Source organism: Orcinus orca, chromosome 1 (assembly GCF_937001465.1).
Source record: "Orcinus orca chromosome 1, mOrcOrc1.1, whole genome shotgun sequence".
Taxonomy (NCBI): domain Eukaryota; kingdom Metazoa; phylum Chordata; class Mammalia; order Artiodactyla; family Delphinidae; genus Orcinus; species Orcinus orca.
The window spans coordinates 112,704,097-112,722,176 of NC_064559.1; the positions used below are offsets into that span (position 1 = coordinate 112,704,097).

The 18,080-nt window shown below is 37.1% G+C and overlaps 1 protein-coding gene across 6 annotated transcripts in view; it reads left to right on the forward strand.

The window, feature by feature from the left end:
- PHTF1 (putative homeodomain transcription factor 1) overlaps nucleotides 1-18,080 on the forward strand; it is a 61,424-nt gene that overhangs the window by 10,269 nt on the left and 33,075 nt on the right. Inside the window, exons 2-5 of one of the 6 annotated variants that reach the window (XM_033435764.2) lie at nucleotides 5,295-5,469; nucleotides 11,503-11,572; nucleotides 12,047-12,205; nucleotides 17,858-18,014. In XM_033435764.2, the coding sequence (XP_033291655.1) occupies nucleotides 11,527-11,572; nucleotides 12,047-12,205; nucleotides 17,858-18,014 (362 nt within the window). In that variant the 5' untranslated portion in view covers nucleotides 5,295-5,469; nucleotides 11,503-11,526. Of the gene's footprint in view, nucleotides 1-5,294; nucleotides 5,470-11,502; nucleotides 11,573-12,046; nucleotides 12,206-12,754; nucleotides 12,867-17,857; nucleotides 18,015-18,080 lie in introns of those variants that run through there. The other 5 variants (XM_033435743.2, XM_033435774.2, XM_049710213.1 and 2 more) reach the window with 5 other exon arrangements.

Here is an 18,080-nt window from a genome sequence, read left to right on the forward strand (position 1 = left end):
CAGAAGACTGGAATTTCTTTTTGCGCAAGCTGACTGAAAAGACCTAAGGATATTGGAAGTGCAATGCTGGAAGATACTGGAAGTATTTGGCTGGCTACTCTCTACAACGAGGCCACTGTTCAATAAGCTTCCCCTACTGCACACTGAATGGGCATTCAGCATGTTAGTGCCTCACTCTTAAGTATAAATGGATAATTGAAGATGCTCAAATATTTGAGACCTAAAGAAAAGGAAGGAAAGAGATTTTAAAAAATGATACAGGAATTATAAGAATACTATTTTTAAAGATATAATTAATATATTTAAAGAACTGTGTACTATTTTTTAAAAAGTCTATAGATGAAAAAGTAAGAGAACCAGAAAATAAAAATAACCAAAGTAAATTCAGTAGAAAAGTTGGAAGATAAAGTTGAGGCCATTTCCCAGAAAAATAATATGAAAGAATGAGGAAAAAAAAATAGAAAAGTGAGTGCAGTTCATGTAGGAAGCCTAAAATCCAACTAATAGGTGTTCCAGGAAACGGAAATATGTGGAGGAGAAGAAATTATCAAATAAATAATATTTTAAAATTTCCCAGAGCTGAAATACACACATTTACAGATCAAAAGGATCTTTGAGTGATCAGCATCATTATGAAATTTCAGAACTAAATTTTAGAAAGATTCACTTCAATCTGCCTCTTGTGTTTCTCCTGTGAGTCTCCTTTATTCACACAAAACACCACTTCTGGTCACTAAATGTGTGGAGATTTTTCCCTACACCAGGCAGTTCTCTGTGACACCAGCTGGGTATCCTACAATTCAACTCATTTCTGACACTGTGTACCTGGAGGTAGTGTCAGCTCACACAGGTTAAGGGCTTGGTCCCACAAGACTGCTCCTTACCCCACTTTGGATGCCAACTGCAAGAAGTAGGTCCTAGGTTACCCCCAACTTCTGTCCAATTCGGCTACAAGTCAGAATTTCTCACAACCTTCTCCTCAGGTTTGATTAATTTCCTAGGGTGGTTCATAGAACTCAGGGAAACACTTCCTTAAACATTTACCAGTTTATTGAGGAATATGATAAAGGATACAGATGAATAGCCAGATGAAGAGGTACATAGGGTGAGGTCTGGAAGGGTCCAGAGCACAGGAGCTTTTGTCCCTGTGCAGTTTGGGGTATGTCACCCTACTGGAGTGGATGTATTCACAAAGCTGGAAGCTCTCTGAACTTCATGGAGGCTTCATCTAGTAGGCATGATCAATCATTAACTCTGTTTTCAGCCCTTCTCCCTTTGCAAGAGAATGGGGGAGAGGGAGGGCCTGAAAATTCCAAGCTTCTAATCATAGTTTGTTCCTTCTGGTGACCAGCCCTCATGCAGGAGCCATCCAGGAGCCCACCTAGAGTTGCCTCATTAGAACAAAAGGCACTCTTGTCACCCAGGAAATTACAAGGGTTTCAGGAGCCCTGTGTCAGGAACTGGGGACAGAGACCAAAATAAATTTCTTTTTACAAATCACAACATCACAATAACATTTGAAATTAGAGCCTGTGTTAAGCAGGGAATAGAGAGAAGGATCAAAACAGATCTTATACAAGATTGGGAGTCAGAATGACATTGGGCCTCTCAGCAGCAACTTCTGGCTCATTGGAAGTTAGAAGACGATGGAACCTTCAAAGTTCTCAGAGAAAATGACTTTCAATCTAAAACTTTATGCCCAGTCTAACTATTAACGAAGTATAAAGGCATCACATGAAGATATATTCAAACCCTCAAAGTCTAAAAAGTGTGTCACTCATGTCTCCCCTCAGAGGAGGACATGTACTGTATACGAGTGAGTAAACCAAAAAAGAGGAATCCATAGTATCAGGAGACAGGATGGCTGACACAGAGAGAGGTAAAAAGAATTCTGGATTCTTAAGAGATGTCCCAAGATGAAGTTCATTTATCAGGCTAGAAAATAACAAGACCAGAAAGGAGCAGGCAGACAGGAAACTGTGGTATGTAGACATCTTCAAGGAGGAAAAAAAAGAAACCAGTGTTTGTTGTGTTTGCGCACACTGGGAGCAGATTTGTAACACTTTTAGGGAGTTTCAAAATGAATTAGTAATCTATATGTAGAAAGTTAAGTGAATGAAAAAAATGAAGCTTGTCATATATGGCCTTTCTTATGTTGAGTTTCTTTCCCTCTATAGTCACTTTGCTGAGTTTTTATCATAAATGGCTGTTGAATTTAGTCAAATGCTTTTTCTGCATTTATTGAGATAATAATATGATTTTTATCCTTCGTCTGGATAATATGGTGTATTTGATTGATTTGTGGATGTTGAACAGTCCTTACATCCCAACATAGGAGCACCTAAATATATAAAGCAAATATAAACAGACCTAAGGGGAGACATAGAGAGCAATGCAGTACTAGTAGGGGACTTCAGTATCCAACTTTCAACAATGGATAGATCATCCAGACAGAAAATCAATAAGGAAACGTTGGGCTTGAACTGCACTTTAGACTAAATGAACCTAACAGACATATACAGAACATTCCATCCATCAGCAGCACAATACACATTCTTCTCAAGTGCACATGAAACCTGCTTCAGGATAGATCATATGTTAGGCCATGAAACAAAGTCTTAACAAATTTAAGAAGATTGAATTTATATCAGGTAACTTTTGACCAGTGCTATTAAACTAGAAATCGATAACAGGAGGAAAACTGGAAAATTCAAAAATATGTGGAAATTAAACAGTATAATCTTGAACAACCAATGGGTCAAAGAGTCAATTAAAAATTTTGAGACAAGTGAAAAGGAAAAATTTTATACACTTACAATGAACTGTCTGCAAAAGAAATTAAGAAAGCAGTTCCATTTACAATAGCATCGAAAAGAATAAAGTGCTTAGGAATAAATTAAACAAGGAGGTGAAAGATCTGTACACTGAAAAATATGGAACATTGATAAAAGAAATTGAAGAAGACACAAATGAAAGATAGCTCATGTTCATGGATTGGAAGAATTCCTACTGTTAAAATGTAATGTACAACATGATAAATGTAATCAACACTGCTGTATGTTATATATGAAAGTTGTTAAGAGAGTAAATCCTAAGAGTTCTCATCACAAGGAAAAACTTTTTTTTCTATTTTGTTTATTTTGTATCTATGTGAGATATTGGATATTCTCTAAACTTGTAATTATTTCATGATGTATGTAAGTCGAATCACTGTGCTGTACACCTTAAACTTATACAGTGCTCTATGTCTTTATATTTCAATAAAACGGGAAGAGAAAACAAAATCTATTATTTGGAAAAGGAAAAAAATATTGTTAAAATGTCCATACTACCCAAAGCAATCTACAGATTCAAAGCAATCTCTATCAAAAGTCCAATGGCATTTTTAACTGATACAGAAAAAATAATCTTAAGATTCATATGGAACCACAGAGGGACCCCAAATAGCTAAAGCAATCTTGAACAAGAAGACCAAAGCTGGAGACATCTCATTTCACTTTCTGATTTCAAATTATATTACAAAGCTATAGTAATAAAAACAGTATGGTACTGGCATAAAAGACACATAGAGCAGTGGGACAGAATAGAGAGCCCAGAAGTAAACCCATGCACATAGGGTCAACTAATCTTTGGCAAAGGCACCAAGAATACACAATGGAGAAATGACAGTCTCTTCAATAAATGGTGTTGGGAAACTGGATATCTTCATGCAAAAGAATGATATCAGACCCTTATTTTACACCAAACACAAAAATAAACTAAAAATGGATTAAAGACTTAAATGTAAGACCTGAAACTGTATAACTCCTAGAAGAAAACATAGGGAAAAATCTCTTTGACATTGGTCTTGGAAATGATTTTTTTGAATTTGACACCAAAAGCACAGGCAACAAAAGCAAAAATAAACAAATGTGACTATATCAAACTAAGAAGTTTTTGCACAGCAAAGGAAACATCAACAATATAAAATGCAACCTGATCCAATTAAAAAATAGGCAGAGGGCCTGTATAGACATTTTTCTAAAAAGGACATACAAGTGGCCAGCAGGTATATGAATACGTGCTCAGCATCTCTAATCATTAAGGAAATGTAAATCAAAACGACAGTGAAACATCACCTCATTCCTGTTAGGATGACAATTATCAGAGAAGTCAAAAGATAATAAGCGTTAGTGAGGATACAGAGAAAAGGAAACCGTTGTATACTGTTGGTGGGAATGTAAATTGGTACAGCTGTTATGGAAAAGAGTATGGAGGCTCCTCAAAAAAATAAAAATAGAACTACCTTATGATCCAACAATCCCTCTTCCTGGATATTTATCCAAAGGAAATAAAATTACTTTCTTGAAGAGATATATGCACTTCATATTCATTGCAGCATTATTCATGGTAGCCAAGATATGGAAACAACTTAAGTGTCTGTTGACAGATGAATAGGTAAAGAAAATGTGCCCTATCTCTCTGTCTATCTTATGAGGTGGAATATTATTCAGCCTTTAAAAAGAAGGAAATCCTACCATTTGTTACAACACAGATGGATCTGGAGGGTATCACACTAAGTGAAATAAAACAAACACAGAAAGCAAATACTGCAAAATCTCACTTATAAGTGGAATCTAAAAGAGTCAAACTCATAGAAGCAGAGAGTAGAATGGTTACCAGGGGCTGAGGTGTGGGGGAAATGGGGAGATGTTGGTCAAAGGTAATAGACTTGCAGTTATAAGATGAATAAATTTGGGAGATCTAATATACAGCATGGTGACTATAGTTTGTAATACTGTATTGTATACTTGAAATTTGCTAAGAGAGTAGATTTTAAATGTATGCAACACACAAAAATGCAAAAAAATGCTAACAATCTGAGGTGATGGATATGTTAATTAGCTTGATTGTGGTAATCATTTCACAATGTATATGTATATCAAAGCCTCACATTGTATATCTTAAATATATACAATTCCTATTTATAAAGGTAGGGGGGAAAATGAGGCAATTAACAATTTCAGGGCAAACAGCATTTCCAAGAAAGGAAATATAATCATTGGTTACTACTTGACTTAGGTGGGAACATGTTTTATGTAATCATAATACTCTAAACATCAAATATTGATTTAACTAAAATTGTGAGAAAACTATATGGGGGAAACTATAGTGCATGCAGGAGGGCATGTGTATGTGTTTTTGGTGGTGTAATAATAATAATAATAATTTCTCTGTCTCTGTCTCTCTCGCTTTCTTAATCAATCCTTACAACAATTCCATGAGGTAGATGTATTATCATTCTCATTTTACAGGTGAAGTAACTGAAGTACAGAAAGGCTAAGTTAGAAGGCTATCTCCTCATCTTCAACTGTTAAGAAGATTGTTATGTCTTCACCTTTTGTCATGTGACTCGCAGTGCCTTCCTGTGGGAGGAGAGTCCTTCCTTGCCCCACAGGTTTCCAGCTTGGCCAGAGGATTGAGCAGAATGTGAGCTCCCCTACTTTGACCAGCCCTGTGCCTTCTCTCACCTTTCCTACTCAGTGAGCAGTTAGAGTGCTCAAGTTGGGGTTTGGAATTCTTCTGTGGCCTCACTTTCACACTGATCCCACATTTTTAATTACCAAGACTTCTGGATTCTACCTTCTTGTATTTTTTGACTATGCATACTTTTCCTAGGTCATGCTTCTGATGGTCTGGACTGACCTGTTGTCTGCACTCATCTGGTCCACAAACTATTGCCTGCAGCCAGACTCGCTGGAGCACTGCAGGCTTCATGTTTTACATGTTTACTGTCTGTGTCTAAGTCAGCCTTTGTGCAACAGTGGCTGGGTTGAGTACTAGCACACACGTGGTACAGCTCACAAACCCTAAAATACCACATGCCCTTTACAGACAAAGTTTGTCCACTCCTGATCTAGGTTACTGGAGTCACTTTTTTAACTTTCTGTTTTCTCTGCTCCCGTTTCCCCCTTCACCCCTCAATAATCACTGAAGCCAGCTTATTGTTATTTTCTTTTTGTTTTAACACAAATCTGACTTTTTCTCATATTTAAAACTGTTCTCTGACTTCCTGTTATCCTTATGATAAATGCACACTCTTAGCATGATTATAGTCTTCAAAATCTGGCTTCTGCTTACCTCTCCAGTTTCTCTCTTTCATACCTTAACCCCTTTTTCACTTTCACTCTGCTTTAGGTCTTCTTGAACTTTAGTTTTTGTCATGCTATCTCTTATTTCAAGGTCTTCTCATATACTTTTCTGTTTTTTTTTTTTTTTTTTTTTTTTTTTTGCGGTACGCGGGCCTCTCACTGTTGTGGCCTCTCCCATTGCGGAGCACAGGCTCCGGACGTGCAGGCTCAGTGGCCATGGCTCACGGGCCTAGCCGCTTCACGGCATGTGGAATCTTCCCGGACTGGGGCACGAACCCGTGTCCCCTGTATCGACAGGTGGACTCTCAACCACTGTGCCACCAGGGAAGCCCTCATATACTTTTCTTAATTTCCCCTTTTGCTACAGCCCATGTCCTTCTTTGCAAATTCTTATACACCCTTCAGGTCTTGGATCAGGTATTATTTTCCTCTGGAAATCTTTCTTTGACTTCTTAAATCTGAGTTAGGTGTCCTTTACACATATTCCTATAGTGCTGTACTTGCCTTGTAATTGTTGTTTTGTTGTTCATCATCTGCTCTAAATCAGGTGACTTCTCTCTTTGTGCCCGACTACTATCAGTAGTATAGAATCAGTGGCATTAAAATGGACATTTCAGCACACTAAGAGAGAGAGATGTGTTACAGGGTTTCCCTTGTCTTTTATTCCCTTTGAAACATGGAGTCCAACAGTACTGCAGCAGTATTTCCAGTGCTTTAGTCCCTCTACCTAAAAGTAGGAACTACATCAGTCAGGTGGTTCTGAGCTTTGAAGATATTACACAGCTCTGTGGGGAGCAAACAATAGAGAGGGCTGAATACAGCCAGTAGCTGGGCTCTGCAGAAAATTTCCAGACCACTGCTCTAGCAACTAGTGCAGGGGTATCCCACTTTTCTCCTACAGTTTTATTGTGGGCTGCTAGGTTGTGGCCCTGGGTTGTGGCCAATAAGGAAATTCACTCACAGCTCCCCGGGTTTATTAATCCCATGGAACCTTTCAGAGGCATGCAATCTTGTTTATCTCAAAACCTCTCCCTACATTGATTAGGAATGCATTTTGTGCTGTATGGTGAGAGACAGGATGTGTAGTGGTTTGTAGTGAGAATGAACGAGTTAGAGTCTCTGTGCCTTGTTTTCCTCATCTGTAAAGTGAAGATAATAAAGGTGCCTGTCTCACAGGACAGTTGTGAGGACTAAATGAGTTAAACAAATTAATGTTAAGTTTATGTAAAGTGCTTAGAGTAGTGCTGTGCACATTTTGCCTCTTACTATACATACTGTAGAATATGTAGGATCAAGCAGAAGGATCCTAAAACAAAAGCATGGCATGTGTTTTTTATTCTTCCTCAGCACAGACACATATAAAAGTATCTAGCGACTGTCTTATCTGGCTCAAGAACGGTGGTCATAAATTTCTTAATGATTTTTGTCCAAAAAATGGTGAGGGAAGTTCAGGGGGTGTTTTCCTGAGGAACCCTCAAACATTTGGCTTTATTGTCTGTTTTCCCTTCTGTGCGTGCACACTCTGAAGATAGAGCCGTGCTTTGACTTCCTTAGTGCTCTGTGCTTAGCTCAAGTAGCTTATCTGGCATACGGAAGAAACGTATTGCATATTTGTTGACTAAGTGAATGAATGAATGTGTTTCTATTGCTGAGGGAGGTTTTCCTAATTTGGTGTTTACCTTTAGATAATGCTAATTCTGATTCTATAACATTGTAGGTGAAAAGTCTAGAAAGCAAAGAAAGTAGAAAAATTAATGTGGCTTTAAAGTTAAGGCACTTTAAGCTTCTTTAGTTAGAATAGTACTGCTGCAAATGTCCACAAGGCCTATGCCTGTTAGAATATAATACAGTGATATCTTTACTTTTAAAATTTTGATTTCTGATTTCAAATGTAGTACAAGATCATTGTTATTTCCATGAATATTATGCATATTTCAAAAATTAGTGCACATATTTTTTCCAAAGGGTTATTTTTGCCCCTGAAATGTCTAATTATCAAAATTTGATTCCTTCTTAGATTTAATTTTATTACATTTAGAGTTTTAAAACTTTTTTTTTGTTTTTGTTAAAATCTACAGTTTGTAGTTAATTGGATAGAAACATAGGGTTCACTTTAAAGAAATTGTTTGGCTGCATCTTTTAGTTAAACAGAACCAAAGATCAATATTGGCTCAATATCTAGACTAGAGAAATAGCAAATTACTCTAACGTTTAATTTTTACAATAATTTTAATGGTTAAATATCTAATTTTAAAAACTTGATCAGGAACTAGCATGTACAAGTGTTGATTGAGCACGAAATTAAAATTCATCTTTTAAAACAGTTATACTTATTAATCATAATGAAACAAAACTGTTAGGCAAACCAGGATTTTTAAACACAAAAGATAATTCACAAATTTGCTTTTGAGTCATAATATACAGCAAGGTTATCATGACTTTCAAATCCCGAGTTTTTCCTGTAAAACCATTGTCTATGTGTTAATAAAATAAAACATATTCAGTGAATATGAGTTACCAGGTTTCCCCCATTATCCAAAAGTAGAGTGTTCCTATGAAACTTTTCGTAAGCCGAAATGGCAATTGTGAAGAAGCAATTACCATAGGACACATCTTGCTAACAGATGCACAAAATACATCGAAATGCAGCACAGATGCTCACAGACACCTTTCAAAGCTATGGGGGCTTGATGCTGAGATGCTGAGTGTGTTCCTGGGGAAGGAGCCTGGTGGTGCTGCTCTCCCTGCTCGGGTGTGTGCTGCCTCTGTCAGAGCTCCCTGAGATCACTGAACGGTGTTTATGCTCTTCATCTTTGTTTGGAAAAGTAAAAATCCTCTTTGGATTTTTTTCGGTTAGCGAAGACAGATACTAATGTAGGTCTTTTGTAAAAGCGAAATGGTGTAAAGCAAACTTTTGAAAAGTGGGGGACTTCTACTCACACCCACCCACCCCAGAATGATAAGAGTACAGCTTGAGGAATTTTCACAAACTGAACATAACCATGTGATAAACACTCAGATCAAGAAATAGAACATTAGGAGTAACACAGAAGCTCCCCATCACATGCTCTTCCAGTCACTGCTACCAACAGAGGTAACCTGTATCCTTACTACTATAGCAGCACCATAGGTTAAGTTTTGCCTATTTTGAGGCTTACATAAATGAAATTATACAATACATACACTTTTGAGTCTAATTTCTTTTGTTCAATGTTACGTTTCTTTTGTTCAATATTATGTATGTGAGATCCAGTCATGTTGTTGCATAATTGCAGTTTATTCACTGTAGCACCACAATTATTATCCATTCTACTACCGCTGGGCAATTTCTGGTTGTTGTTGATGGGTAGTTTCCAATTTGGGGCTTTTATAAATAATTCCTCTAGGAACATTTTGTACACATTATTTAGTGAAATTTATATATCTTTCTCTTGGGTATATACCTTGAAATAAAATGTCCATCAGGTTTTAACTCCTCATTCTAATATATAAGTGGATGGCCAATGATTACTAGATATTTGAAGAAATCTTCCAGGATGAAAGAGAAGAGAAAGGAATGAACCCAAAGAATCAAAATGAAAAATGTAATAGAAGAATTTGAAGAAATTTCTAGAAAGCAGAACAGAAAGACAAAAGAGGTAGAAAATAGGAGAGAAAAGTCAAAAGTCTTAAAAGGGAAGAAATTTAAATATAAATTATGAGAAAACTTCCCTAAAACTGAAAGACATGTATTTCTATATGGAAGGGATTCTCAGCACAATAGATGATAAAAGACTCATAATCAAGGCATATAATTATGTGATAAAACAAAATACATGTTTTATCATAAATGTCACTTCTGTCAAAAAAAAAAAGGCACATCATTCTGAACACCATGAATAAAGTGAGGATTAAGAGGAAGGAAACAATTCACATTCAAAGGATCAGGAATCAGAATGGCATTGGAGTTTGCAACAGCTACATTGGAAGCTAGAAAACCATGGAACAGTGTCTCAATTCCTGAGGGAAAATTATTAACAACTTAGAATTCTGCATCTAGGGTAACTTTTAATCAAGTATAAGGGTAGAATGAAATCATTTTCAGACATGCAAGGATTGAAAACACTGTCTTCTGTGACCCCTTTCTCAGGAAACTACGGAAGGAATGTGCTCCCAGAAGATACGGATACAGCAAATAAGGACTTACCACAGAGAGGGGGGAAGGGGATTGTCAGGATGAGAGTGAGCAGTTCTGGGATTACAGCCATGCAACAGGCCCAGAGAGCAGCTAGTCCAATTCCAGCAGCAAGATAGAAAGAGGGTCCTGGGAAGGGGGTTTCCAGGAATTTTTTTTCTTTAAGGAAAAAAAAAGGACTTTGATTAATTTTCTGGCATTTGAGTATTTGGAAACTGATAAATATTTTCACTGACCTCATAGAATAAAAGGAAGCATATAAAAGGAAGCATATAAATAGAGTGAACAAGGAATGATATTTCATAGTGATCATACTCCACTGATTATTATTATATTATTATTGTCACAAATTAATTGACTATATTGTGAGGATATATGTTTTTGGGGTGGAAGTGAGGAGGTGAGAATTAGTAGTGTAAGAAAGCTAAATTCTCATATACTATATTAGGAGTTCATAGGTGATTTTTTTTTTTTTTTTAAAGATGATGTTGGGGGTAGGAGTTTATTAATTAATTTATTTTTGCCGTGCTGAGTCTTCATTTCTGTGCGAGGGCTTTCTCTAGTTGCGGCGAGCGGGGGCCCCTCTTCATTGTGGTGCGCGGTCCTCTCACTGTCGCGGCCTCTCTTGTTGCGGAGCACAGGCTCCAGACGCGCAGGCTCAGTAGCTGTGGCTCACGGGCCTAGTTGCTCGCGGCATGTGGGATCCTCCCAGACTAGGGCTCGAACCCGTGTCCCCTGCATTAGCAGGCAGATTCTCAAACACTGTGCCACCAGGGAAGCCCCATAGGTGATTTTTAAAATCAATAAATTGAAAAATAGCAGAATAAACATATTATTTAGACCTATGTAAGTAAATACCAAGAGAAACAGCTAAAAAAAGATGAAAGCATTTGTTTTTAATGAATGAAATTGGGAGGAGAGGTAAGGTGGCTCAGGGGACTACCTGTTTTTCACTTACTGACCTTTGGTACTGTTTGATTATTTTTAAAGGTGATAAAAGTGTGTGCATGCATTACTTGATAAAACTAAAAACTAAAACAAATATTAATGACAGGTTCCTTTAAGGAGCATTAGGATTAAAGTGTACTCAGTAAAAGGGAGTCAGGTGTAGAGAAAAAGAAACGTAAATTTAGCTTTTGTTTTAAAAGGGCTTTTAAAATGCTGTTTATTTCTGGTTTTTGTTTTGTTTTATTCTAGGGCTTCAAAAACAAACCAAAAAAGATGGGTCACATAAAGGCAGACTTGATTGATGTTGACTTAATCAGAGGTGAGTTCTAAAGTTGGCTTGTTTCTTAGGTATATCATTATATTATTTCATAGTGGTACTAAAGATTCTTTTTGGATATCTTCCCTACATGATGGTATACTTTAATTTCCCAAAGTAGTGTTCTTCCTGCATCATTCAGGCTTTAGCATTTTTTCCCCTTTGCTTTATACTGTGTGGCTATGTAAATTACGTGGTTTCCATGAGGGTGAAAGAGATGAACTTGGAGACTTGCTGCTGTGTAATGAAGAAAAATATATTGTATACCGTTGAAACAAGCCTGACTTATTTTGAGCTCCTGTCCTAGTGATTGAGGCAAGAAGTTAGTATATATAATGAACATCGAAGAGGATTCTTTTTCACTGAACAGGTTATGTGCTGATTTTTGCTCTCACCTGTTTTTAATATAGTGTTACAAGTGGGCATTAGTCTAGTGTACATAAATGTTTGATGTTTTGTTTTATTGTATATTTAAAGGCTCAACATTTGCCAAAGCCAAACCTGAAATTCCGTGGACATCTCTGACTCGGAAGGGGCTTGTTCGAGTTGTATTTTTTCCCTTTTTCAGCAATTGGTGGATTCAGGTTACCTCTTTAAGAATCTTTGTTTGGCTGCTACTGCTTTACCTCATGCAAGGTAATTGGAGGAGTTGGGATAAACTATGACAGTTTCTTTTTGCCGCTGTTGCTATCAGATCATGCAGACCTTACTGTTCTTACATTTACCCTTTCATTTGATGGTTTCACGTACAAAGAAACGAAGGGACATACACGATTTGGAGATCATCTCAAATTTATTTGCTCAGAGAGAGCAAACATGATTGTCTAACTCTTCTCTCTTGAATTTCTTTCTGCCTGTCTCACTGGCCAGGCCTTTTCAAACTTTTCCTGTGTCTGACCTTTGAATATTGGATTACCTCTAGGTTGGATCGGGATTCTCTTCTCTTCCCTAGGTACTCTCATCAAGCCTTGTACCTTTAAATATAATTGATATACTGGTGATTCTCAAATTTATATTTTCAGGCCAGATCTCTCTGCTGAGCTTCAGGCTTGTAAATACAACTGCCTGTTGGACATTTCCATATGGAGATTTCATAGGTATCTTGAACTTAATCATATCCAAAATGGAACTCCTGATTTTTTTTTTTTACAATCTTTTCTTTTATACGGTCTTATTCCCCTTTAGGTTTTATCCCATTTCATTAAATGATGCCATCAGCTACCCAGTTTTCAAGCGAAAAATTGTCTTCCTGTTCTACTCTACCATCAACCCTCATATTCCATCTGTCACCAAGTCTGTAAGTTTGACCTCCAGAATATGTCCTGGCTACTTATCCCAGTCTCTGCTGCCACCATCATAGTCCACAGCACCACCATCCCTTCACCTAGATCACTGGAATAGCATCTACTCAGAGCTTTCTTTCTGCCCATCACTCTTTTCACAGCAATTAGAGAAATCTTTTGAAATGGAAACCCTATCATGTCATTTTCCTGCTTTTTTTAAGTTGCTTTAGTGACTTCTCATTGCCCTTGGAATAGAAACCCAAACTCCTCACCGGGGCCTCCAGTGCCCTACATTATCTGTCCCCTGCTAACCTGTCAGATGCCATGTCTTACCACTCTCCTCCTTGCTTACTCTAGGCATAAGGCCTTTTTCTATTCCTCACCCAGGGCTTTTCTTTCCGTTTGAAACAATCGTAAGGCTTTTCATGTGGCTATCTTTTCTGTCATCTTTAGGATCTGTGCTCAGATGTAACTTTCACAGAAAGGCCATCCCTGTCTATAACTTTCTAAGTAGTTGAACCACCCCTCAGTAACTGTCACAGAAGTCTGTGTTAATTTCTGTGTTACACGTCACTACCTGATGTTTTTTCTCTTTTCACTATGTGCAGGGGCCCAGTGTATGCTCTTTAATATACTCCATTGCCTACCAGGAACACTTTCTGAAAGAGGGCAGCGTAGATATGGTTATACCTGAGCAAACAGACATGACTTAGAACAAAGAGTAGGTGAAAGGTGAAGGTTGGGTTAGGGTGAAAGGATTTGGGGTGATTTTTGTTTTCTTTTATCTGTGTCAGTTTTTTTGAATTGTTTTCATAACTGTCATTTAGTTGCTGCATAATATTACATCATGTGGACACACCATCATTTCAAACTATCATTTTAATGTCTGTATGAGTCTATCATAAGGATTTAACGTAAACACTTTTTATAACTGCTTTATAGTCCATTATATAAAAGTACCATAATTTACATAACTCTTCCCATGTAATGAGCATTAAGTTGTTTCTAGTTCTTTCTTAATAATACCATCATGAACAAAATTTTTCAAATTTTGTATTATTTCTTTGGAATTTATTCTCTGGAATAGAATTAACAGATCAAAGAATGTAAACGTTTTAAGGCTTTTAGTGCATATAGTGAAATTGCTGGTGACATAATTCTTTTGGAAAGTAGTGGATTCTGTTTTACCACAATCTTAGCATTATCATAATTTTAAAAATTGTTACCTAATTTGATATACGAAAATTAGTATTTTACTTGTTTAATGTGCATTTCTTTGGTCACTTGTAAGGGTGAAGTTAAATATTTTTCCACATTTGTTATTAAAGAATTTCTTACTGAGATAAATTATATATATTAAATTTTCGTATACACCATGGTCTATTTCCGGACTATATATTCTGCACCATCAGTTTGTCTGGTTATTCTCATATCTGTGTCACATTTCTTTAATTACTGTAGCTATTTAATGAGTAGTAATGTTGAGCAGGACAAGTATTCCTCTATTATTCTGTGTTTTTCAACATTTTCTCTTAGGTGTTCTTACTTGCTTATTCTTTGCAAAATAATTTAGAATTATTTTATCATGATCAAAGACCAAAAAAAAAAAATTGGAATTTGGATTGGAACTCCGTTCTCACCACTCCCCACTACAAAATATAGATATAGATATATTTGGAGGGAATGGGGAGAAAATTGATATATCTTTCCTTTTTAATTAATTAATTTATTTTATTTATTTATTTTTGGCTGCACTGGGTCTTTGCTGCGCACGGGCTTTCTCTAGTTGCGGTGAGCGGGAGCTACCCTTTGTTGTGGTGTGCGGGCTTCTCATTGCGGTGGCTTCTCTTGTTGTGGAGCAGGGGCTCTAGGCGCACGGGCTGCAGTAGTTGTAGCATGCGGGCTCAGTAGTTGTGGCTTGCGGGCTCTAGAGCGCAGACTCAGTAGTTATGGTGCACGGGCTTAGTTGCTCTGTGGCATGTGGGATCTTCCTGGACCAGGGCTCGAACCTGTGTCCTCTGCATTGGCAGGAGGATTCTTAACGACTGCACCACCAGGGAAGCCTGATATATCTCTCCTTTTAATCAAGTCTTCTGTTATATCTTTCTGAAAAGCTTTGTAGGAATTTTTTTTTCTTATAAGGCCTGCATAGATCTTGTTAAACTCAATATTTTTTTCATTGTGGTAAAATATACATGAAATTTACCATCTTAACTATTTTTAAGTGTACAGTTCAATGACATTAAGTACATTCACATTGTTAGGTAGCCATCACCACCATCTATCTCCAGAACTTTTTTCATTTTTCCAAACTGAAACTCTGTACCCATAAATCAATAACTCTCCAATTACTCCTACCCCCAGCCAACCACTCTTCTACTCTCTGTCTCTATGAATTTGACCACTCTGAGTACCTCATATAAGTGGAATCATACAGTATTTGTCCTTATTTCACTTAGCATAATGTCTTCAAGCTTCATCCATTTGTAGCATGTGTCAGAACTTCCTTCCTGTTTGAGGATGAATAATAATCAACTGTATGTATATACCATATTTTGTTTAAATGTATCATCCATCAGAGGATGCTTGGGGGCTTCCACATTAAAGAAAAATATTTTATGTTTTTATTTTTGTTGCTGCTGCTGTAGGTATGAGGCTTTTTTTGTTTGTTTTATGTGTTTTAACTGGTGATTGCTGTTACATTTGAAAGCCTTTAGTTTATACTTAAGATTGTTATATAACCAGCCACTTTTTAAACTCTTATTATTTCTAATAGTTTTTCGGTGCTTGTCTCAGATTTTCTAATTATACAACCATATTGTTGGCATAATGAAAAGTTGGTCTCCTCTTTTTTCATACATTTCATTTACTTGTATTGCATTAGTCAGCATTTTCAGAGCAGTGTTAAGTGATAACAGTAAGAGTGATCATAATGTTTTGTTCCTATTCAGAATGTTTTCATTAATATGATGCATGTTGATTTTACTTATATATTCTTTAGTATATGTGCTGCCAAAGCGAGCACTACTTATTTATATTCTTTAGCATTTTAAGGACATATTTTTATATTCCTAGTATTTTAGAAAAGATGGGCATTTAAGATTAATTACAAATCAGGAACAAATGTCTATTTTTATAGAATGCTTTTTCACTACTAGAGTTGGACCAGACTTCACAGGTTAAAGGCACATCCCTTCCCAAGACACCAGCCTTACTTTGGGAGTCCCTAGGGCTACCCTTACTCTGACCAGCTGGCTACAGTTTTGAGAGTCCCCCACTCATTCCCTCAGACTTAATAATTCACTAGAATGACTCAAAACACTCAGGAAAATGCTGTCGTTATAGTTTTATTGTAGCAGAAGGATACAAATTAGAAGGGGTGCATAGGGCAAAGTCTGGGAGGTCTTCAATCAGGAAGTTTTTGTCGTCCTCAAGGATGTGTTACCCTTCCATCCATGAGGGATAGCAGTATGCACAAGGTATTGCCAACCAGAGAAGCTCACCCAAGCTTTGGTATCCAGAGTTTTTATTGAGGGTTTATTATGTAGGTATGTTTGATTGAGTCACTGGCCAAGGAGTTAAACTCAGTCTTTAGCTCCCATTCCCTCCCCAAAGGTCAGGCTGATACAGTGTGGCTCAAAGCCCCAGCCCTCTAATTCCATAGTTGGTCTTTCTGGTGTGGCTACTCCTATCCTTAGTCATTTTATTGGCATAAACTATCCTCTGTGGTCCAAGGGACCCACCATGAATAACAAAGATACTTCATCATTTGGAAAATTCCAAGGGTTTAGGGTTACCTCCCAGGAATCAGGGACACAGACCTTTTACACAATTGGCAATTGAGATGATACATATGCATGCGATCAAAACTACATCGTATTAAGTTATTAAATTACATCAGTTAAGTCTCAGTCAACGATTCCTTTAGTGCCTAACATGTCTGTGCCAGGTACTCTTCTAGGCTCTGAGAAAGATTTCCTACTATCCTACTAGCATAAACCCTATATGATCTTGGTGAATTATTCTTTTGCTGTATTGTCAAATTTACTTTAATAGTATTTCAGTCATTCATTCAACAAATATTGAGTGCTTACTATGTGCCAGGTACTGATCTAGGTACAGCAGTGAACAAAATAGACAGAAATCCCTGCTTTCATGGTGTTACTTTTTAGAGGTAAATTTATATCCATGTTCACAAGTCAGCAAGGTCTATAGTTTATTGTTTTGGTGCTATTGTTGTTATGTTTGGGTATCAGGGTATTAGGGAATGGAATTAATTTTTCTCCACATAGAAAAGTTTGTATAGCACAAGAATTATCTTTATGTCAAAGTCTGAAAGAACGAATCTGTAAAATTGTATCTGGAAGTTTTGGGAGATAATTTGTGATATCTTTCTGTTTCTTTCATTACTTTTTTCTTTGGACATTTCATCCTCACATACAAAGAGGCAACGTAGCATGACAGTTAAGAGTAAGGACTCCTGGCAGTCCAGTGGTTAGGACTCCATGCTTCCACTGCAAGGGGCATGGGTTCCATCCCTGGTCGGGGAACTAAGATCCTGCATGCCACACCTCGGCCAAAAAAAAAAAAAAAAAAAGAATAAGGATTCTGGAACCTGGCTGCCTTGGTTCAAATCGCAGCTGTGTTAATTGCTACATATAACTCTGGACCCTGGAGAATACTGGGTCTCTGAGCAGAGCAGTACTGCAGAGGGTTATACAGTATCTAGTTGTTTTGTGCTGGAAAGTCTTTCAGAATATCTAGATTGTCATATTTCCAGAAAGGCAGATCCTTTGGACACATCATTCTTCACTTGCTCTGTGATCTAGGGCTTCAGGTTTTCACTCAGCTAATGTGCAGGTGGATTGTATTGTAGAAAATTATGTGCTTTCATCTGTATACTTCTTTAAATGATAGATTTTTAGAGAAATAATCTGTAGAGTTATTAGAATTGTTTTTAAAGATAAGCCCTAATGCTTTCCACTTTGAAATCTCTTCTTTTCAGTTATAGCACTCGTGTTCTATTTTATGATGCCTATTGTGAATGTAAGTGAAGTACTTGGACCCTTGTGCCTTATGTTACTCATGGGAACTGTCCACTGTCAAATTGTGTCTACTCAGATAACAAGGCCATCGGGAAACAATGGAAATCGGAGAAGAAGGTGAGATGAGAAATTACACTTTTGGTTGTGTATGTTCTGGGAGAGGCATTGAAGAACAAAATCTTT